This window comes from Mus caroli, unplaced genomic scaffold, assembly GCF_978045245.1.
Source record: "Mus caroli unplaced genomic scaffold, Mus_caroli_1 scaffold_15, whole genome shotgun sequence".
In the NCBI taxonomy this organism is placed as follows: Eukaryota; Metazoa; Chordata; class Mammalia; order Rodentia; family Muridae; genus Mus; species Mus caroli.
The window spans coordinates 18,586,452-18,609,751 of record NW_028227270.1 but is presented as its reverse complement, the minus strand read 5'-3'; the positions used below and the strand labels follow the sequence as shown (position 1 = coordinate 18,609,751).

At 41.9% G+C, this 23,300-nt stretch overlaps 1 protein-coding gene across 11 annotated transcripts in view; it reads right to left on the bottom strand.

Annotated features, from left to right (window-relative positions):
* Nucleotides 1–23,300, bottom strand: part of Mast4 (microtubule associated serine/threonine kinase family member 4) — a 593,693-nt gene that overhangs the window by 39,589 nt on the left and 530,804 nt on the right. For all 11 annotated transcript variants that reach the window (XM_085830879.1, XM_029468311.2, XM_085830875.1 and 8 more), the window contains 7 exons: nucleotides 22,535–22,744; nucleotides 17,545–17,646; nucleotides 15,866–15,998; nucleotides 11,920–11,987; nucleotides 9,740–9,825; nucleotides 2,539–2,747; nucleotides 830–968 (listed from right to left, as the gene is read on the bottom strand). In XM_085830879.1, coding sequence (XP_085687005.1) covers nucleotides 830–968; nucleotides 2,539–2,747; nucleotides 9,740–9,825; nucleotides 11,920–11,987; nucleotides 15,866–15,998; nucleotides 17,545–17,646; nucleotides 22,535–22,744 — 947 coding nt within the window. The remainder of the gene's footprint in view (nucleotides 1–829; nucleotides 969–2,538; nucleotides 2,748–9,739; nucleotides 9,826–11,919; nucleotides 11,988–15,865; nucleotides 15,999–17,544; nucleotides 17,647–22,534; nucleotides 22,745–23,300) is intronic.

Below are 23,300 nucleotides of genomic sequence, written 5' to 3'. Positions count from 1 at the left end.
GAGGGTCAGGCAGTGGTAGTAGTGCACACCTTTAAGAATTCCAGGATTCAGGAGGCAGAGGCAGGTGGATCTCTGTGAGTTCCAGGACATCCAGAGCTATACAGAGAAACCCCGTCTCAAACATGCAAGCAAACAAAGCTACTTGAAGGAGTTAGGCCAACATTCTGATAGCTGTATATGAAACTGTTCTTTCCTTGCCCTGCGTTCTCCCAGATTTCTGATGAGCACAGTATTGGTTTGTAACACACACTTCAACACGCTTGACAGCATCTCACATTAGTGCAGAAGGCATAGACTATGCCATACGTGACGTCAAGAGGAATGGTGAGGCACTTGGGGAAAGTTCTATTCACATCTCAAACCAGAGCTGACAATGAACTCCAAACTAAAACAGTATATAAAATAAGTAGAATAGTAAGTAAAATAAGTAAATAGTAAATCTAAAATAAGTAGAAAGTTAAAATAAGTGAACTAGAATGTCACATCCCATTTATCACCCTGGGAAGGCAAAGCTCACCTAAGCACGATGCCAAGTACAAAGTGCTCCAGAACACAAAACTACGCCATGTCATTATTTAAAGATTTACACGATAAAAAGGAAATCAACTCTAGAGTCATTTCCCCCATTTCTTCTGAGTTCACAATGTAAACATTGTAGTCTTTCAAGAAATGTATAAAAATTACCATTAAATTATTATTAAAATAACTCATTTTCTTTATACTAAGGAGAATTTGTGAAATGTGGAAATAGCCTTAAAAACATTTCACAGACTGAAGAAAATGTTCAGTATTCCATAAAAGAAGATATTTATTTCATCAGGGCACATACTTGTCTGGCTTCAAGTCCCTGTGTACGATTCCGTAATTATGCAGATACTCCAAGGCCAAGACCGTCTCGGCGAAATACATTCTGGCCATATCAACTGGGAGAGGTCCCATGTTTTTCATTAGGGTTGCACAGTCTCCCCCTGTGAAGCATGGGAAACAAATTGAGTAGGAGCAGTGTCAGCAGGATTACTGAAGGCTAGCAGTGTGCATCACGGAACTTCAAAGCAGAGTCACAGAAGTGGAAGTGGAGTCCGTGTGAAGTCCTCATGTTTCCAATTAAGAAGTGGAGTGAAGGAAGCAGTGTGGCTGTGAAGTGAACTGCATTCTGAAGACTCTCTAGTGTAATTTGGGACAATTGTACTAATTTATAATGGATCAGTATAAAAACAGCAGATGCTAGAATTCAATGGCAGAGGTGGGATCCTACTGTCTCTGAGCAGCCAGGGGCTCTTAGGCAAATGAGTTGGTGGTCTTGGTTACTTCATTGCAATAGCGGCTTAGAAATAATGTCATCCTGCATAGCAGCAGTTCTCAACCAGGGGTCTTAAAGACACTTTCACTGGGGCCACGTATCAGATACTCTGCATATCGGATATTTATATTATGATTCATAACAGTAGCAAAATTACTGTTAGGAAGTACCAACAAAATAAGTTTATTGTTGGGGGGGTCACCACAACACGAGGAACTGTATTAAAGGGTCACAGCTTCAGGAAGGTTGAGAACCACTACTTTATAGGATTATTTGAGGTTCATTCTAGTCAAGGAGTGAGGACCTAGCTTTATACATACCAAATGTGATAAAAAAAAAAGTTAGTATAAAAACAACCACCACACCAGTTCAGAAAGAAACAATGTGTGGGTAGATAGAACAATGGGTGGGGCTCGGGCTAATGGCTTAGGGCTCTATCTACCACTCCATTCCCACTAAAGCTTGATTTCTCAATTGCCAATATCCTTATCTGCAAACTAGAGAAGCTGTAGGTAAAAAAATCTCTACCGTTTCTTGGAGATGTATAGTGAGGGATTCTCTCCAGACAGAGCCTAAACAAGACCCAGGGAAGGTGGTCTGGGCCTTTGCTGAGCTACTCGTTGGGGTAACTTTATGTCAATGAGTCAGGAGATGGAAAGTCTCAGAAGTGTAATAAAAAAAAAGAGGAGAGAGAGAAGATTACTTGGAACATTTAAGATGTGAACCACAAATGGCCAAGGAGGAGGAGGAGGCTGGGGATGGTCAGGCATGCTGGTAACCCTAGCACTCAAGAGGCTAAGGCAGAAGAATTATAAAGTTTGAGACCTGTTTGGCTATAAAGGAAGACTGGCTGGATTTTTTCATTTCCCATCACAGGCTAAAAAGGGTATCTTTTAAATTCACTTTTTGAGAAGACTAATGATAATGAACACATTTTATGATATGTGATAAAAAGAAGTAGGAAAAAAGAACCCAACCCATCGCCTATATCCAACTTTAATGACCAACTGAAGGGAGGTAGTTAGAATTAAATGCTATTAAAAAAGAAAACAACCTTTTCCCAAACAACACTAATTTCCCCTTTGTTATTGCAGCCAGCATTTTTACAAGCAATTATCAGAAGATAATGGCTGGGGATTCAGTCATCTGCTCGCCTGGGCTCCTAGGTGGATGTAGCCATTATGTGGCTCAGATGCAGCTTTGCCTATGCTATCTCCCTCTGGGCAAGACCGATTTACCTTCTACATACTCCATAACCATGCATAAGTGACGCCTCGTTTCAAAGGAGCAATACATGCTGACCACAAAGGGGTTCTCTGCAAAAGTCAGGATGTCTCGCTCCACGAAGGCCTGCTGGATCTGGTTCCGAAGGATGAGGTTCTGTTTGTTGATCTTCTTCATGGCAAACCTCTGGCGGGATTCTTTGTGCCGAACAAAGTAGACTGCCCTGAAATGGAACACAGGGATTGGGTTCCCAGGAAGAGAGATGCTAAGGATGCTCTGCGGATACAGAAACCACAGAAACCCTATGCTTTCTGAGTTCCTAACAGCTCCAGCTAAGTCGCCACAGCTGTGCTGGTGACTTAGCAATATCCCATTCCAAACCCAAACTGGCTTTTTAATAAAGATCATACATAAAGCATCAAATTTGCCTTTGCTGCTCAAAAAAAAAAAAAAAAAAAAAAAAAAAAAAAAAAAAAAAAACAACCCGTGGCAGCCAGAGTGAGTTATTTCCCAAGAACTAGCTGATGTTTTCAGTTTTTCCACAAACAAAACAAAATCCGATACATAAATCAGAACTGGGAAGAATTAACAAAATTACATACAGATCACGAGCGACATCCTTTCTAGCATTAGACATATGTTAGGCACGTTTTCTGGACTGACTAAAGCAATAATTTTCTAAATGATACCCTTGGGATCTGCATAGAGGACCAGGGCTTCTTAGAGTCCCTGGTTTCCAATTGAGAGTAATTACTTCCCATGGAATCTCCAGATAAATGAGCGGCGTGGACGAGGATATATGAGACTGTTCTGCAACAAAGAGTAGCGTATTTCCTCACTGCAGACTCCGCATGCGCCACCCTCTGTGAGCTCCAGCAGCAAATGCATTTCTCAACATAACCGTGAGGGGGGCCTTAAGGGTCAGCCAAGGAGCTGCATGTCTGCTCCCCCCACATCCTGGCCAAGCTGTGAAGCAACTTTATAGAAGAAGATGACCAGCCTAGGCCACATTCAGTCTCTGTTACGGCTTTGCCCAGATCCTCTCTGGTGAAAGACAGTGAACTCCCTAAAGACTGGGATAACAGAGAAAGGGGGAATTAGAAAGGCAGAAGTCCTAAAATCCTTACTAGGACATGAGCAACAAGGGAAGGCCTCAGATGGCCCCCTTCTTCCAAGTCACTCCTTTTGTTGTTTTTCATGGAGGGACAGGTTTGAGTGTCCAAGAAGGCAATGAACAAATGAAGTGATCCCTTAAAGGGGCACTAAACCTTTATATAAATATTTATATGTATAAATGTGTAAATGTGTAGTAGGCTGTACATGCTGTTCTAAACCAAGGCCTTGATCAAATAAGGAATGATTTATTTAAAAAGTCACTGATCATGGTAAACACACACACACACACACACACACAACAATTGGTATGTCTTCTAAAACAAGGTGCTATGTGAACTTAGATGTATTTTCCACTAGTTTGCTCAGTAATGTCTAATGAATGGCTGCATGCAAGGCAGGCTGGGACATTCTGTTCCCTGCTGAAGCAATAGCTCAGGGCATATACTGATTAAGTCTCAGTATAGTCAACCCTGATTTAACCTGTTATTAATGTTTTCACAAAATCGCTCAGCTAGGGCTTGCTTTTTCTTTCCAATCTGCATTCGTCTTTTCACTGTGTCCCCCCTCTCTTCTTGTTTCACAATGTCACACATTTGTATCCCTCTCTCTGTTATCTTCGGTTTTGCCCCCTCCCTGTTCCCCCTCTTCCTTTATTTGCTTTTCTAGTTTCTTGCTCATCATATGGGACAAAGGAAGGTCTCTTGATAACACTCCCTGAAACAACTCACTGACTAGCATAGTCCTTTGATTCTCACCATAAAAACAAAAGTGCCCGAGAGTCAGCTAGTTGGACATCTTGTACATGCTAAGTTAGGGGTCTTCTGTAGGATGCCTCAATGCTGGGCTCCTCTAGGCTGTGTTTGCTCCTACACCTGTTCTGTTGGTTACACCTGATAGCAACATTAACTAATTCAGGCACATGGGAAGAAGCTAGAGGGTCAGATGTTCACAATCATCCTTGGTTATATAGCAAACTGGAGGCCCATCTGGGCTACATAAGTCTCTGTTTAAAAAAAAAATAGCTAATTCAAATAAATAGTTAAACCAATTGTTATGACCTGAATGTTAAATGGCCACCACAGACTCAAGTGTTTGAACACCTGGTCCCCAGAAGGTGGCGGTGTCAGGGGAGGTTGTGGAGCCTTTAGAAAGAACTATCTGGGAGGAAAAGTGGATGGCTGGGATGCAGGGGTGTGGTCTCTGCTCCCTGGTTTCAGCCACATGTAATATATGTGCTGCAAACTGCCACCCATATGGAAGGAGATCCAGTCCCTAGTAGTGTCCCTGCTGTGATGGACAGAGACTCTTAGGGACTGAAACAAATCCTTCTGCCCATAGGTGGGCTTCTCATGTACCTGATCGTAGTAAGGAGAAAAGCAGCTAGTAATGAACTAACCAATGAAATCTCACTATGACAATGAGAACTCCTATTGCTAATAAGTGTTTTGGAAGGTCTCGGTAGATGCAGACGGCTAAGTAAAATTCCTGTTGGTTTTGATGGGAGTGGACTTTCCAAAAGCTGTCAAAACACTTAGAGGCCTACATTCAGACTGCTTCAAGTTTCAGCTTCACCTTTGACCTTGGGAAACAGAAACCATGCATTTTAAGACTAGCTCATGTCAGCTGTCTTCAAAGGCCTCAAAGCTCAAGACAATACACATATGTAGGTTAATCTTAAATGTTTATTGTACATGTTTTCCTAAAGATTTCTTATTATGACCAATTTTTAAATTAACTAACTGGTTAGTACATATTTTTATATCTGGTGAAAAGCTTTTATTTTCCTTTTTTAGAACTACCGGTTAGTATATAATAAAAAGTCTACATACATTGAAAGTTGCTTCTAATCATAATGGAGGCCAGATGTGAAGATAGTCACAAAGGAGTAGAGAAAATGACTTGGCCAACCCCCAAATATAAGATACACATTGGTAAACAACTGCCATTAAAATGGATTTCTGAAACGGGAGATACATTTTTAAATAAAATTAAGAACTAAAACATTAACATGAAAAGCCATCTTTTTATAATTGCTTGTGTCTTCTTAAAGTCAACTGGATTATAATACAACTTCCAGCTTTTTCTTCAATACTGCACATTCGGGTCAGTGCTGAGGACATTTAGGCCCATATTCTGAATGTCACACTCCATCTATCACAAGGTGGCTACTTTACTTTTCAACCAAGAGTTCATTTAGCTGCTGAAGTAGATTAGAGTACCCAGTTGGGATCTGCTGCTGCTAAATGTTTTGTGGGTGGGAGTTTGTTGGCCATTTCTACAACGTTGAGCACTGAACGCAGAGCCTTGAACATTTTGGCCAAGTGATCTATCACTGGACTATATTCTCTGCTTCTAGTTTATTTTATGTTCTTAGTTTCTGATATTTCTGTTTTGCTTTTGGGGTATTATTTATTTTCTTTCTTTCTTTCTTTTTTTTTTTTGAGGAAGGGTTTCCCTGTGTAACCCTGGATGTCCTGGAACTCACTCTATAGACCAGGATGGCTTTGAACTCAAGAGATCCACCTGCCTTTGCTTCCTGAGTGCTGGGATAAAAGGTGTGCACCATCACTACCTGACTGGAGCATTATTCTTAATCCTAATACTTATTTAGTAATAACTGTATCAGCCACATACATCTTTCCCTATATGGTGGGTGATGTTTTAGATCTGCTTACATTAGCAGAGAGCAAGACATGGAGAAAGAGACCCATAGTAGGAACAAAAGTCAGAGGCAGAGGAGCTGATGGACAGCTAGCTCTACTGAATGAACTATGAATGTCCTATTGGCCCAACACTGCATTGTCTGCTAAGGCTTCCCAATTCTTTGTTTTCTGGCCCCCAGCACTGCTTCTTTGGAAAATGCTATTCTGTCTTCTTCCTCGACAGGAAAGCCCAAGAGTGGGAAATGACATGGTAGAAAGGCAGGTGGAAACTCTTGCCCTCCAGGAGCCAGGCGTCTCTCTACCTACACAATATACTAAGAAGTAAGGCCCGGAGGGGGATGCTGAAGCCCAGCGAACAGCTGCCTCATTGGAAGCATGGTCCTAATGCGTATGAAATCATGAGACTCTGAAAGCCCAAGGCACAAGTGCAAGCCAGCAGATCCGTAAGTGGGAGTTGGGCATGGGTGGTAGGTGACCACAGCTAGTGTGTGAACGGGTGTGTGTCAGGTTAATGTTTTTGGGCCCTTGAGACTCGAGAGAATAGTGTGTATCAAGGTCAAAAAGACAAGTACAATGAGGGAGAAACATTGCAACTTTTAAGTGTATTAATTCTCAGTCTTTTTTTTTTTTTTTAGCTTGTAATAAGAGGACCAGGAGGTGAAAGCTAGTCTACATAGCAAATATGGGGCCAGCCTGAACTACTGAAGACCCCATTGTGACCCACCCAATCCAAAGAGGAAAAAAACCCCAACCCTCTTTAAAACCTCTTTGAGGTTATGGCTTAAAAGTCCAATCAAGGGCTGGTGAGATGGCTCAGTGGGTAAGAGCACCCGACTGCTCTTCCGAAGGTCCAGAGTTCAAATCCCAGCAACCACATGGTGGATCACAACCACCCGAAATGAGATCTGATGCCCTCTTCTGGTGTGTCTGAAGACAGCTACAGTGTACTTACATATAGTAAATAAATAAATCTTAAAAAAAAAAAAAGTCCAATCAATGTTCAGTGGCAGAAGTGAGGTCTTTATTTCTCCATTGGGGTAAGAGAAAGTTATAATCAAAGGATACTTGTGGGGAATAGAGTACTCTGTTGGCACCAGAGGCTCTGTGTACCTGAGATCCTCCTCCATGGACAAGTAGAAAAGGTATCAATTACTACCCCGGGCCCTTAAGCAGAGAACGCAGACAAAGGGGCCAGCACAATGCTGGATTTACTAGCTTCAGTCTTCTATGAGTACTATGTTGGTATAAAGGGAGATTTCACTTCCATCTGGAGACCAGTACACACTTATCAAACTGGCATTACCAACATACGGTCAGCAAGCACAAGACACTTTCTTATCTTACCATGCTTTTCGAATGAGAGGGTTGGTTCCCAGCACCAACAGCTTTTGGGAAGACAGAGTCTGTGTGTCTCCAAGCCACAGACATAAGTAATGACCCCCTGTTAGACAGATACCAAAGACAGTGGGAAGAGCCCAGATCCTCCACCCTTCTAAAGGTCTATTTGTTCAGCCAGCCTGAAGATAGCATCATGGCTGGTTGAATTGACAGGGGTAGCTCCATTCCAATTTTAAATTAAAAATAATTCAGATAGAAAGGAAATCTGTCAGAAATGTAATGAGATATTACTTTTGAGATGAGAAGAGGGGGACGTGGTTCTGGCTGATCAGCAGAGGTTCTGACAGGCAGCTTGTGAGCCCACTAATGACTTGGCCTGTATCCTCGGTGTTTACTAATTCACAGCTTGTTTAACTTCTTGTATATTCCCAACCATTCCCCAAAGTGTGATATACCTCATCTACTCTACAGTGGTTTAATTGCACTACAAATGAGTTTACTCAACCAATTAGAACTCCGAATACTGCTAAGATACATGCCCAAGGTTTACAAAAGGGTTGCTTCCTGGGGCCTCTCCTTCTGGACTCATTCCATGGCTGAAAAAGAACAGAGAAGTGCTCCAACCCCGTGCTTGTAAGATCAACCTGCTGGCTTCTTTCTGCTAAGGATGCCTGAGGTCATCTCCAGAGGATGAACAACCACAAAACAAGTGGTAATAAGCAAATAAAAAGCAGAAATAATTGCACAGCAGAAAACTTTCAATGAAGACAGCATACATCGCAAAAAAGATAACACCTAAGAGCATTTCCCGGCTGCATCAGGAAATATGCCATTTGACATAATCCTGAAAGCCACTGAGGCATAGAGAGGGCTCACAAATATTTAAGTTCTTTGCTAAGTTAATGGTGTGGAAAATATTAGAGGTGAAAAAAACAGGAAGGAGAAATATCCCGTGTGGTGTAACAAAAATCACTGTCTCGTCTGCTCCTATGTGGATAAATGGCAGTAAACGTCTCAGGGATGATTTATCGCTCTCTCTATACATGCAGATGGAATTGGGATTAATACTAAATTAAGATAGAACTCTTGGGCAGTCTAAAATGGATTAGGTCACAGTTTGCATGTTTAATTGTCCTTCTACACTCAGAATTTACTATTAATTTACTATTTATAATTTACTTTGTCACTACTTATGCCTTGAGAAAGAAACTGTGTCATAGAAACAGATCAAGGAAATCAACAAGAGAGAAATCAAATGTTCGCAGCACAGAGAAATAATAAATGTTTAAAGAAATGAAAAACACTAACTATGACATTATCATTACACACATATTGAAATACTACTGTTACAGGGCACTAAGTGTCCAGTGTAAGTGTATGTGGAGATTACAAAAGTGCATGCAAATATCAACAGATTACAAAAAAACATGAAATAACACCCAAAAGAACAGTAGTGACCCAAACCTTTAATCCTAGCACTCAATGGGTGGAAACAGGAGCGTCAGGAATTCAAGGTTATTCTTGGCTACACAGTAAGTTCAAGTACAGCCTGGACTACATGAGACACTGTGTCAATATTTTTGAGAAGAAGAAACCCATTTTATCCATTATATGAAGGCATACTTATTAATAAAGGAAAAAGAAAAAAAGTAACAAGAATTTAGTGCCTACTAGTATCCTCAAATCCATTCTTTGAAGATAATTTGTATGAATATAGAATATAACTCTCTTCCTTCAGGGATAAAAATGGATCAAGGAAGAAATGCTAATGTTTCATCCAATTTAATAAACATGCGAGTGTAAGAAGTCACAGGTATAATCTCAACCAAGTGCTTTTCAACTGCAAGCACATTTTTCTTTCCCTTAATGAAATCTTTCTCTCCAACCTTCTTAAATAAGCCCTGGGTCACTGACAGCGTCTTCTGTCGGGCGTGCAGAAGTAGTGATTCTGGCTGCATGTTACCCCTGGCATGGGAAGAAGCGGCCTTCTAAAATGCCAGTCCCTGGGTGGCATTTACTTATCAAAAGGTAAAACTGAAAGCCAAATGTCGCACTCCACTGTGTCACAAGATGCTAGAGCTGTGCTTGGAACACTCACCCGTAGGCTCCATTGCTGATCAATTTAATTGTTTCAAAATCACTCTCTCGGGGTTTCCTTCGAAGTCTCAGGGAAGTATTTGAGCTCTGGGGAACGGAATAAGAAAGTTAAAACACAGTTCAGACTTTGAGGAAATTACCGCACTGTGCTGTTTAACTTGCCGAGGCATGGCGTTCCGGCTTAGAGGACCTGGGATCAGCTGCAAGGCTCTCCCTATCTCATCAGCAATGAGCTGTGACTCCTAATGATGCTCTATCAGCTGTATCTAAGCAAGCCCATGTTGCCAAGAGAAGACGTGTGAAGGTTTTGGAAACATAGTTTCATCCTGGTCCTACATTTTAATATTTAAGTCTAAAATGCCAAGCCTTCCTTCTGCTTTCAGTTAGGAAACAACAACAAAAACCAAGCCCCGACAGCTGTCACCAGGGCTTGGGGGGGTAGGAGGAAGAATATGGACTCTCTATTCCTGACTAGACCATATCTTTTTCATGCTGTGACACTCTATGGATGGTAGGTGACAAATTTCTTAGGTGTGGAATGGCTGCCCGCGTTAACCTCTATATCAGAAACCTTACTATGTCTTAAATACCGAAATTCGAAACTTTAGCTCTCTAAAAAGTTTAGCGCAATGAAGAGGAATAACCTCACTGCTTTGATCGGTAGCGCAGATCACCTCAGGTCCTTTGCACCCTCCACAGAGACCAGGAACACCCTCTCATCATTTTAGAAAACCCTGTGATGCTGAGGTGTGCACAAGTCCCTCCCGTCAGGGCTGCCATCACTCCCCCCCACCCCCACCCCCCAGCCTTCTACTCATCTTTGGAAGGCTTGCACACCAGTTCCTGACCCTCTTCTCTCCTTCAGTGCCTTCCTCATGCTATCTCGACTCAGGAAACACAACGAGTCCCTGGCCTCAGAGCTACTTGACCTCCTCAGTTCAGTCATCTGTCTCTTGCATGTCCCCTTGTCCTGTGGCCATAGGACTTGAATCTTATTACTTCCATGGCTTCATCTCTGGAAACAATTCAAGCCAGGGACCATTTGCTCGCTCTGCACAGGCCCTCCTCACATCATCTCTTTTGTCCTATCACCGATGACAGGAAGTCACCCAGACCTCCACTGGAAACTCTCCCTCCAAGAGCCTGAATTGTACAGAGTATATTCCCTAGCTTGATGGTTCTTCTTAGATATTTTGAAGGAATTGCAGTTACAACAACAACTATACAATGAAATTAGCATAGCATCTATCAGTTAGCACTTAAACTTTGGGGGCACCTTCATAGCTACTGTAGATGAAATATTTCATTTATTTAGCTTCTATCCAGACGTAGAAACCAAGGCTCAGAGAAACCCCTCCCCTGGCTAGGATGCACACTTTGTAAGAGTTTTCAAATGTGGCGCAATCTGGACCTAGAGACTGTGTTCTCAATACTCCCCCGTCCCCTGACTACAAAACATGTTTCACCTTCCTAGTCCCTTGGATTCATCCTAGCTTCTCTAACGATACTCATTTCATAGGAGAATGGCCCCAGCCAGCAAGATCTTTCACCAGTGCCACTGAAGCTGCCTCTTAACTGATTTCCCTGTGGCCAGCCAGCCTGTCTCTGTATCCCATGCACTTCCAAGCCATGACTCTGGTCAGGTCATCTCCTGCTTACTTCTTCCTCTCTCAGACCCACTCTCCCAATCAGGTGCTATCCATTACCCTTAAAAGGAAGGCCTTTTGACAGAGGTGGGCAGGATCCTACCGACTGTTTGCTCCCAAGCTCTCCAGCTCGGGAATCTTCTTGGCTTTTAGCCCTGAGATACACCTTATCTCTGGAGCCTTCACGCCTTATTCATTTTCCCCCCATTTCAACTCAATGGCCATGGCCTTGGGAAATTCTTCTAGGACTGGTCCACTCAGAAAAATCTACTTCTGGGATGGTCTCCTGGCTCATGGACATCTTTTCTTCATGGATGTTATTCATGCTCATAGTTGCTATTTGGTGCTTATGATGTTGTTTTGTAAATGTCTGCTTCTCTTAGGAGTGAGGCACTAAAAGTGTATGCCGCATGCCTTGCCCACAGAAAGACAATAAACATTTACAGAATAAAGTAATTAACACAGTCCAAGAAATCTCCAATGCTAAGAAACAGAAAACAAGCCAGCATCATCTTCCATCAGGAGCAATACTCACACTCACTGACTCATCCGTCTCTGGTGTCTCTGCTGTCCTACTGTCGTAATTCCCCAACTGAGCCATTTCTAAGTTTAAAACAAAAGAGGGGAGAAGGAAATACTGAGATTATACAGGAAGACAAAGCCAAAACAGAAGAGAAATAAATTCTCATCACTAAGAAAAGAGAGAAAGAAAAATTCAGCCTATAAACCAATACACACATATTACAGCTTCAAATGCAAGAATTGGCAGCTGGTATTTTGAACATGGACTAATGACAGTTTCTCTGGATCTCTAATTTCATCGCTAGCCAGACCTAGGAACATGGAACACAGGACAGTGGGCCTCTGCTCCTGTGAGCAGTAGTCACTGGCTCATGCATGCCGTCTAGCTTGCAAAGCCTTGGGTGAGCTAGCAGCTTTGTACAGAATCCAAGAGAGGCAAGTCTCCCACGGACTTGACACACAGCAAAGATGAATTGGCTACAGTCTGAGAATGATTCTCAGTTGCAGGGACACAAAGAATATGCAGTTTTCCAGAGGCAGTCATGGTGGTGGGTACCAGGGGATGAAGGCTGAAAATCCTTGGGTTATCATGTCTTAGCTGAGAGGTTTTTAACCTCAGGCTCTTCTGAAAGATGTAAACAGTATCATGTCTTAGCTTTTGTGAGTATTACACATGCCAACGCATGTGAAGCTCTTAGCATACTCAGTAATAAGAATGAAGTGCTCGTTAAAGGTCGATTGTTATTTATTAATTACATTGTACAGAATAGTCAATTCTGGGCTGGATGCCACAAGCTTGACACAAGCTTAAGTACTTCCCTGGTGGTCTAGTTAAAAGTGACAAAGACATCCAATGTCTAATTGCTTAGCCCATCGTTTGGAGAGCATCCTTGAGTATGTTTAAGTAAATGAGAAAGCCCGATTTATTTAACATTCATCTTCATACTATCTTTAAGACTTTTGTTTTGTTTTTGTTTTTTGAGACAAGGTTTCCTTGTGTCACCTTGGCTGTCCTGGAATTAACTAGCTCTGTAGAACAGGCTGACCTGAAACTCACAGAGATCCGCCTGCTTCTGCCTCCTGAATGCTAGGATTAAAGGTGTGCACCACCACTACCACCCAGCTAGATATATTTTTACTAAAGAATATGAAAGAATTTTCACCAAAAGCATTTTTTTTTCCAAAATTGAATGTGTTAACGAAAAGCTATCGTTTTTAGCAGTTTTGTAAGCATTTAAAGTTGCTCCTTGGTCCTTCGTTTTATATGTTTGTGTTCTCAAATATACACATATTCATAACTCAGAGAAAGCAAACATGCACTGGGTCCTGCCTTTAGGTGAAAATGTATAAATTCCAGATTCTAAAATAGCAGTGGCACTAACTTCCCCACTTTAGATACCGGTGAAATTCCAGAGTAGAATTGTGCTTAGAGCAAATACTTTCTTGGTGTCATAGAAATGATTCAGGCCCGCAGTGTGACCTGCACCTTTAGATACAGAGACTTGGACAAACTGAAGTGCACTGGGTTTGAGGAGTTTTCAAGAACTGAGATACTACGTGATCCTGTGTAGCAAAAACAGCACTAGACATTTTTATTTGAGAAGCACCTGTTTTGCTGTCTGTACTGGCTAGTTTTGTGTCAATTTGACACAGCTGGAGTTATCAGAGAAAGGAGCTTCAGTCGAGGAAATGCCTCCATGAGATCCAACTGTAAGGCATTTTCTCAATTAGTGATCAAGGGGGAAAGGCCCCTTGTGAGTAGGACCATCTCTGGGCTGGTAGTCTTGGTTCTACAAGACAGCAGGCTGAGCAAGCCAGGGGAGGCAAGCCAGTAAAGAACACCCCTCCATGGCCTCTGCATCAGCTCCTGCTTCCTGACCTGCTTGAGTTCCAGTCCTGACTTCCTTTGGTGATGAACAGCAGTATGGAAAGTGTAAGCCGAATAAACCCTTTCCTCCCCAACTTGCTTCTTGGTCATGATGTTTGTGCAGGAAGAGAAACCCTGACTAAGACACTGTCCCATCATAAAGATTATGTCTATGAATTTTTACTTATTTAATTTTATGGAGACACAAGTGACATGTATTTGCATAGTCATGGTCACAGTCCAGGCTAGAAGTCTCTCCTCCGAACCAAAGGACAGACATAGGTTTATCCGTTTTGATGCTAAGAAGAAAGCAAAGCAAAAGTATCGCACGAGTTTGCAATCGAATCACCTGGAGAAGGCATTTTAAGTATTAAAAATAGATTGAAAGACTTGTCTCGGAATGAATCACGAAAACTACTAGGAGGAAAGATAAATTCCTAGCCATAAATTTACACTATTCAAGTCAAATGTGGGGAAGATCACTACTGTTTTGTTTTGTTTTAAATCTATTCAGATATACGAGAGGGCATCGCATTATTCATGTGTCAAAGTTCTGTTTATAGTGACATTTAATGCCAGAAGAAAACTGCACAGGGCTCACTGGTTGCCAAGGCACAGGCTAACACAGCCTTAACTATATCAGTGTGAAGAGTCACTCTAACATGCTTTGACAGCCTCCCCTCTCCAATTACTTTTACAAAAAAAAAATAAATAAATAAAAATTAAAAGAGGGTTCTGTTTTAAATAGAATTTCAGCTAAATAACTATTATCTGGGAAATCCATATTATTTGTAAGCAGTGGGTAGTAATGGGATGGAACCAAGTGTCAGCTTTTGAGGCAGGAAGCTAAGCCATCATTTTGTAATGCCTGAAGAGATTTTTAAAATCTCATCTAAATACCATTAAACATCTGCCCTTTTTATTTCATTGATTTAAACCATTTCTGAAGACTCATGATTCAAAAAGGTAAAGATGGTAATTTAAAAGCCATGGGAGAAAATCTCTCCCCAGGGAACTTTTCAGAGAAGCAGTCACCAGCCTCTGTAAGTGATGAATCTGTTGTGGTACTGCTTTCAGTACAGTATAAATTTACCTGGCATCATCTCCCGGTAATGCATGCATCACTTCACTAGAAGCAAAGATACGATGTCCGCAAGAGCAAACCAAGCGGGCAGGATGGGAAAGAGCGGGCCAGAAAGCAGCTCCCTAGCTTAGGACAGGGGAAAAAAAAATCTCTCCAAACCAACATTTACCTTCATCACAAACAATTGAACAGGGCAAATACTGTCTGCAAATTCAATTTAACGAACTGGGAAGATGATTTGAAACCAGGGAGTCCATGATAGCTTATGAGTCTTTGGGGGTGGTACACAGACTAAGTGTTGTATATAAAAATATCAAACAGAGAATCAGAAAAGGATGGGAGGGGATACCAATATTAGGTTTTATTTATTTATTTATTTATTTAGGAAAAATGGCTCTAGCATGTTTCTGTATTTAACAGAATTATGTCTTTCCTCGTGGGGATCAACCACGTACCCCCCTTACAAGCTTACAAGTCATCCCTCTCTTCCTCTGGCTCTCTTTCATATGTGACATGTGTGACTATTTTTCACGCTTACTTGGGACGAGTAAGCTGGAGAGGTACCAGGAATGCTGCACTCAGCCTGAAGTCAGCTGCTCTAGCTGCATTCCTCCTAAATTAAATCTAACTGACAATTTTCAATGAACGATGACTTCTAGCAATGCTTTGAAAATTAAAAGTGCTCTCCGGAGTCACCCCACTGAGCTCTGCAAGCGAACTCTGGCAGGATGGGATCCAAGTGTTCCTGGGGACATCAAGTACTCTCATCATGTCTGGAGGCCTCTAGTCCGGCAAGGCCAGCTCTGTTCTCTAGCTGACATACAACGGGCATGCTCACTGTCCCCTCTGTATTCAACCATGGTTCTTTCTTTCCGATACTACCTGGCCTCCCCCAAGAGGGGGCTTTTCAGAGAGAGATATCCAACATGGAAAATGTAAAGGCTGATCATGAAGCTCTCCCAGATGCCACGGTCAGAGCGAGTGAAGGACAGGCCCGGCAACACTCACCTTCTAAAGGGTCCTTATTGAGTCCCAGCTGGCTGATGATATACCTAGGGATGTCAGTTTTGATTCCTTGGCCTTCTTTGGCATGACCTTCTGCAGCTTCCAATAGGTAATAAAATTCTTCAGGATCAAATTCCTGGCAGATGACAGGCACAGATTAATAGGTCTCCCAGTGGAAAACGAGAGGACTGAGGTTTTATTACATAAATCTCACTCACAACGAAGCTGACATGGTTGAAGTTTGTATATGAAGGGAGGAGGTAAATGCCTTTACACAGTATAGAATTCTCACCTCATATCTGAAGCCTACTCATACGCCAAGGCCATGCATATGTACAATTGGTAACATAAAGGAAATGACTATTTCCAGTCTTCCCATTTCTCTGTAATGTAACTTTGAAGGTAATGTGTTCTATTAAAAATCAGTAGCCCGGGGCTGGAGAGATGGCTCAGCGGCTAAGAGCACTGACTGTTCTTCCAGAGGTGCTGAGTTCAATTCCCAGCAACCACATGGTGGCTCATAACCATCTGTAATGGGACGGGCGTTCTCTAATGGTGTGTCTGAAGACAGCTATACTTGTACTCATATACATAAAATAAATCTTTAAAAAACAAACAAACAAACAAACAAAAACAGGAGCCCACCGAAAAACAGGTTTACTGGTGCTCTTTTTTTTTTTTTTTTTTTTTTTTTTTTTTTTTTGAGTTGAGGTCTCAGTGTGTTGCCTAGACTGGCCTCAGATTCCTCAACATCCGGACACTGCACCTCAGTCCTCTGAGGAACTGAGCCTACCACAGCGTGTGTGCCACCATGCCCAGCCTTACTTGCTCCCGAGATCTCCCTCTCCTGCGTCTCATCAGGCACTCTGTGTATTTATGGAGCTATGAATATTTCCATTTCATAAAACATTATGAATGTTAATTAAAGTAAGGATAAAACCAAAGCACCTGCGACTGGATACACATCATGAGTGACAGACGCTGAAAGCCATTACACATGGACAGACATTAGGCATCAGCAGAAGTTGAAAGTGAATTTTCTTACTGGGCTCACAGGCCCTTAAAGACTGTGCTCAAAGCATCAAATTTGTTTACAGTCTTGAGTGAATTCTCAAAGTATTACAAAACCAAAAAATCTTGAAAGAAGTAAAATGATCATTGGCCAAAAAGATACAAATGTGAAAGGTAGCTGGTGTCTAAAAATCTCATTTCTTCAGATCTGTAGTATCTTTCAAGTAGGTTGCTAGCTAGCACTTATTTGTAGTGCATTTTAAAAACAATAATTATAGCCTCAGATCACCATACCCCTGACTTCCTTCAGTCTGAATCTTAGCAACTCCAGAAACACGACGAGGCATTGTCAGCATTCGAAATTAGCTGTGGTGTAAGGTCATTGTGCTGAAATAAGGCCAAGGATATTATTTCATGATCATTCTTCAAGGTTGACCAGAATGCAATATGACTACTGCTTAATAACAGGGCCGACACTAGAATTCCTTCTCAAAAATCAGAGGAGACAGGCCACATATGGATGTCATCATAAGCATTCATGTGCTGTAGTCCCTCCTGACGCTTCTCGCTCAGCACCCGTGGTTGCAGTTAAGTGAAATCGGAGCCTTCCAATGGCCTCTACTTTCCACGTTTAACGATAAATAATGTAGTCACATCTAAAGGCAACTTACCAAACACTCCAATAACCGAGCGGGGCGGGCAATGACAATTAGGATCTTTCGGACTAGTTGCTTGATAAATGCCAGTTCTCCACTTTCAGAGCGATCATGAGCCTATGAAAAAGCAATGAGCAGGAAGATGCTAGAGCGGGTTCCGCTAAGTGGAAAGGAAAGTCAGCAAACATGCTACTTGGCTAAATTTTAAAAATCAGAAATTAAGTGACTTAGAAAACTCTCTTAATAGGCATTATCTCTAACATAAATGGACACTATCAGACATCTACAAAATAGCTCTATTAGCTAAAGTTTAATCGCAAAACTTTGACTTATTATGTTTTAGAAATCAAATGTAAGGATAAGGACTGTTAATGTGAGCCATGAATGAAGGAAACATGATTTATGGTCCACTAAGAGCAAGGCACCAGCAGTGGGAGCTGAACAGGAGCTTGGCCCTGGCTGATGGAACATTTTAGTCCTTGATGGCTAAGGTAGAGACAGACTGATTTTGTTATCCTGGGAATCTTACATGCATAGTATGATTAGCCTGCAAGGTAGTTATTTTACCACATGTGGGGTATATATAGTGATACAGCAAATGTTAATCACACTTTTTTATATTCGGATACCCATGTAGACTCAATAACGCTCACTGGACAACACCCAGATACTTAGCTTAGCAAAAATGAATTGGATTAAGTACTTGTTAAGTTTTATTTTACGTGTTGCCTGAGCACAATAAATATTCCAACAGCAGAGCTTAATTTGTTAATAGACACTGATATTTTTAATATTTTCTTGAATAAATCTGGGCAATACAACATTAGAGCTGGCATAGGATAAAATCGGAATGGAAACTATGCATGTTTATCTTTGAAGGCTTCATAATTTTTAAGGTTTGGATGATATAATTTCCCAAGGATGTGTGAACAGACCTAACGTGTTGCCAGGACCACAGGATGTAATTTCAGAAACGTTAAGAAACTTGTTTGATCATTCTTGGGATTGTTCATCCATGGCAAGTCCCGCCTTCAAACATGCAGCTAAAACTTACAAAAAGTGATTGCAACGTCTCCACTACACTTAAGCTACTGTGGCCACCCATAGCTTGCATGAAAATTAAAACAAAGAACTAGCTTTAGGATGTGATGTGTCTTATAGCTTTAGAAAAAGAATAGTCTATATATCAAACTCAAGCTACCTTTAAATTTATTTCTAATGTTTGTTTGGCAAGAAAAAGAAATTTTAGGAAATACAGTCAATTCTCAGAAAAGAAATATTTATTTATTTATTTATTTATTTATGGTTCATCATCACTTAAATACAAATCTTGAAAGGTTGAAAGACAAACAAAGCCTATCTAACTCCTTGGTGACACTTTGGGTTGGATGTCCCTAAATAATTGCTGTTTTATGAATTCACTAACGTATCTAAAACACTGAGGTATGCTTTGTTGTCCTGCCTCCCAAAAAAAGAGAATAGTTATTCAAATGGGAAAGGTTTCATTTCAAAGCCCATCAAAATGATGACACCTTCCAACTTTTAACACATATCTATCGGCTATCTTATTCCAAGACATACGAGTTCTATTAGCTTAGATAGTATTTATTTACCAAATTTGTGAAGGAAGACGGGCTTCACTAAAACCACCACCAATGGAATAGCACAGCATGAGAAGGAACTGGCTTCCTGGTGTCCTGCAGCAAGCTCAAAAGGGACTAGTAGAGTCCCAGAGTTTGTATTGTAAGCATTGGCCACTATTAAAAAGGACTGTGACCTAGATTTGAGAGCGGGTTAGAGTTTCCTTTGTGGTTTATTTTCTTTGGCTAAATACACTTTAGTGAAAAAGAGACTGTAGACATAAAAGCATTCATCTGAAATTGCCCTCAACCCCGGCCTTTAAAAGGCATCTGTTAAATCAAGCTGTTCAAACCATGAGGAGATCTGTGCCTTGGGTTATGCAAAAGATTGACAATGGAAACATGGTGAGGAGACAGGATTGCTGGGCTCTGAGTGTCACATCTGGAAGCAGACAAGTACATGCCAGAGAAGCCACAGCAGGTCCCCATAGCTCCACTCTTCCCAGAAGGGGCCTGCTCCTCTCACACAGGTTTGCTCCATGCTCTGGACAGATACGGGCAATGAGCCTCTAAAGGGAGACTGAACTGTTGCAAATGATTAAAAGAAGCTGCATCTATAAGAAGCAGAAGACGGCATTCTTACTCCCTTCCAACAATGACCTTGGGGGCACTGGTATACGTGCTTCTCCGACTCAAAGAGAAATTCCTCTAAAAATTAACCTTCTCATCTGTCAGACCACCCACTCCAAAGATCCCTGAGATGTTGATTTATTTTTAATTGCTATAAAACACTCTGCCACGTCTGCCATACATCAACAAAAATAGAGGGTAGATTTCCATAACTCTGGCTATCGATTCTACCTTCTAAAGGACCTGCCTGGAAAGGACAAAACAGAACACAAGACTAAGCTCGTCTTAATGACGCTATCTTGTTTGTATCTTGGGTGGGACTACGGAGTTCAGGAAGGCCTTAGAAATGGACTATAGAGCCTCTTGGTTTGCTTCTTTCAAAAGTGTGCCACTGCACAGACACTGATGTGATGACAAGGCACAGAAGAAGAAATACCTGACATTATAGCATCAGGGGTCAAGTGTTAGGATATGCTTCCAAATGTGTTCTCTTCCTCCTTCTCTCCCTTCCAAAACCACTGAGGAATTCATAAATACCAGACACTGACCACTGAGCTATGCACCAGGAAAGGTGCAAGAGAGGACTTGTGGTCTTCCAAGGGCTTGCTGATAGAAATGTGAGGCTTCCCTCCCTTGCCGTCCTCAAATCTTGTTAGGATCCATCATGTGGGGACTATAGACACAGGCCATGCTGTGGTGTTTGTCTTAAGCCGAATGGATATCAATGAAAAGGGTTGAGCTATTCTCGGAGCTGAACAGATACCTGGATTTGAAGGGTTAGGTTTGGAAATAAGAAGTCTGGTGGAGCCAGGTAACAAAAGGAGAGACAGGGTGGAGAATCTCGAGGAAGAGTCAGGACAATGCTCTGATGTAGAGAGTAGTTGCCTGATGTAGAGAAAGAGATGATCCTAACTCCGAATCCTACCAAGTGCTAGGGATGCAGTGGTGATGATAAAGGCAGCGAAGTACTAGGTACTCACAACTCTGGTTAAAAAGATGCTAAGTCTACCTGAGACATGTTGGGGTTACCTGCACTGCTACAGCAGGCTAGCGGAGTCCAGAGATACACAAGAGGCAGGTGAACACACATCTCAAGGATGATCGCAAGCTGCTGGTCAGAGACATACACTGAAAGCAACCAACGTCCAAAGGACTGTCATTCAAGACAGTGGACAACAACACTGCCAGTAGCGGGAGGAGAAAGAGAAGAACACAAATGAATTGGAGAAAACTCACTCATAGAAATGTGGGCTAGAAAGGAAATCTTTATAAGAAACAGGGAAGGAATAAACAGGGAGTCCTAAGATGAAGGGCATAGAGTCAAGGGATAGAAAGGAAATGGGTGAGGATACTGTGGTAAAACAAGCCTGCTCCCATAAATTGAAAGTAGAATCAATGGTCAGGACACCTCATGCAAGGTGTTCAGAAGCCATTCACGGGACAAAGTATTGGAGAATGGCTGCATATCATATAGCATTGTAGGTGTGCAAAGCAAGCATGCGGCTTTGCAGAATCCTTGTGCTCCAATTGAAGTACGATGTATGGTCTAGTACCGGTCCATGCATTACCATCGACTGTGTGGTGGGCGTAGCACAATGACAGAGTGTAAGCCTTAGCAGCACTGCCAGAGAGTGCACATGCCAGGATAGTCAAGTACATGGCCAGTTCCCTGTACATTCCCTCCCAGTTTAGTTTATGGCAGAATTGGTAATGTCAAATGGTATATGAATAATGGCCAAACCCAAAAGCTGTATGTTCACCCTCAGAGACAATCTAAGGAGCACGGCTTTGAGAAATGGGAACCACAGAGAAAATGCTCTTGGGAAGCTTGGATGGGTGAGGAAGGAGAAATGGTAGCTGCCAGCCAGCCAGAGAGGCTCCTTCTTATCCCGTGAGGACTCAGCTACGTAGGGAAAAGGACAGGTGAATTTCTCAAAAGTAGGATGTTAATATTTCCCTTCAGTTTAGTAGGTTACTTATATATTCATTAAGAGGTTTAAAAGAACCCTCCATGATTACATTTACACGGATATAATTTATGCCCTAAGAGATACAGAAATACTATAAATCCACATATAGGTTAAATAGGTTTCCTGTGTAGGCTGCGCCCAATCAATTTCAGTCAGAAGAGCTGTATCATACACAAATTCTATTCCACCATACACATTCCCTGCCCAGTCTCGGTGTTATCAGGAGCAAGGCATGAGGGTGTTGGGCAGACAGGGTCCTGTGTTTATCTGTCATTTTGGAAATTGGATATTTTGTTAGAAGAACGGATATTAAGAAAAATAGAAGTTTCCAATTTATTACCCAATACAGCATGCAGGTTAATGAACAGGACACACAGCCTAGTAGAAGCCAAAGTTTCCCATTTAGCTTTTTTAGATATTAAAATTAGATAGCACCATCAAATGACACACATACACTCAGGCAATTTATAATTTTATAGGTAAAGTTAGGGGGTGGGGATTATTGCTTAAAAATCCTTCACAATCCACTTATCCTACGGTCATAGATTATTGGGCCCCAGGGTTCCTATAAAAGTGATTACATTAATTTTCTTTTACTATACATAATGACAAGAGCCAACTCATAGCAAGTAGCAATCCGTGAGGTTTACTTGCACCCCTGCTGTGTGGGTACCACCCCTCACCACTATGGCATGCTTTCCTGCAATGGGAACTCCTGCTTTTAGGGAACTCCTTAGAAGTGAAGGGTTTCACAAAAGTATTCTGCCCAAGAGGAATGCAGAGCAAATCAGAGAAGTCCACACAGAGCAGAAGCCTTGTTCCTACCTCCTGGAGCAACTTGTCCAGTTTGTGCTGCAACTCAAAAAAGTATCTGGACGTGATGAGACCCTGGTGAGATTTATCCAAACAGTCCCGAGCCAGCTCAATGATCTGATGGTGAGTGAAACTAAGCACGCCATCTGCCAAGGGGAGAACATGGTCTGGGGAGTAGCTGGTGATGATTTCCTTCAGACGCTCTTCCATCTGAGCCGTGGCCTGTTGGAAGGAGACACACACACATGAAGGTGGAACACAAGGAGTTACACGGGAGACACTCAGCAGACACTCTTTCGTATGCAGATTGTGAGCTGCTAAAGAGAATCCTGAGAGTTGCATTTTGAAAGAAACTTCATTTGGGGGCTGGAAGTATAGGTCACTGGTAGAGAGTACTTGACTAGTAAGAGTGAGGCTCTGTACTTTGTTTCCACCACTATCACAACCATCACTAACACACACACACACACACACACACACACGACACAAGAAACTTCACTTCTGTGTGATACGATCATGGTGCAAACAGGTAAAAACAGGTAATCGCGCATTAGTGTGAACCCACTGACTGAGAATGAGTGTAGATGTTGGCTGTTGGTGTTAATGCTGCAACTGTGAACCTCATGAGTCACTGACATGTGCACCAGTCTGGTGAGGACAATGCCACCACAGGAGAGTGTGCACATGCCAGGCAGAGCAATAGAGAAAATTCCTGTGCCTTCCACTAGTAAGCTAACAGTGCTTTAGAAAATAAATGGATGGATAGATAGATAGATAG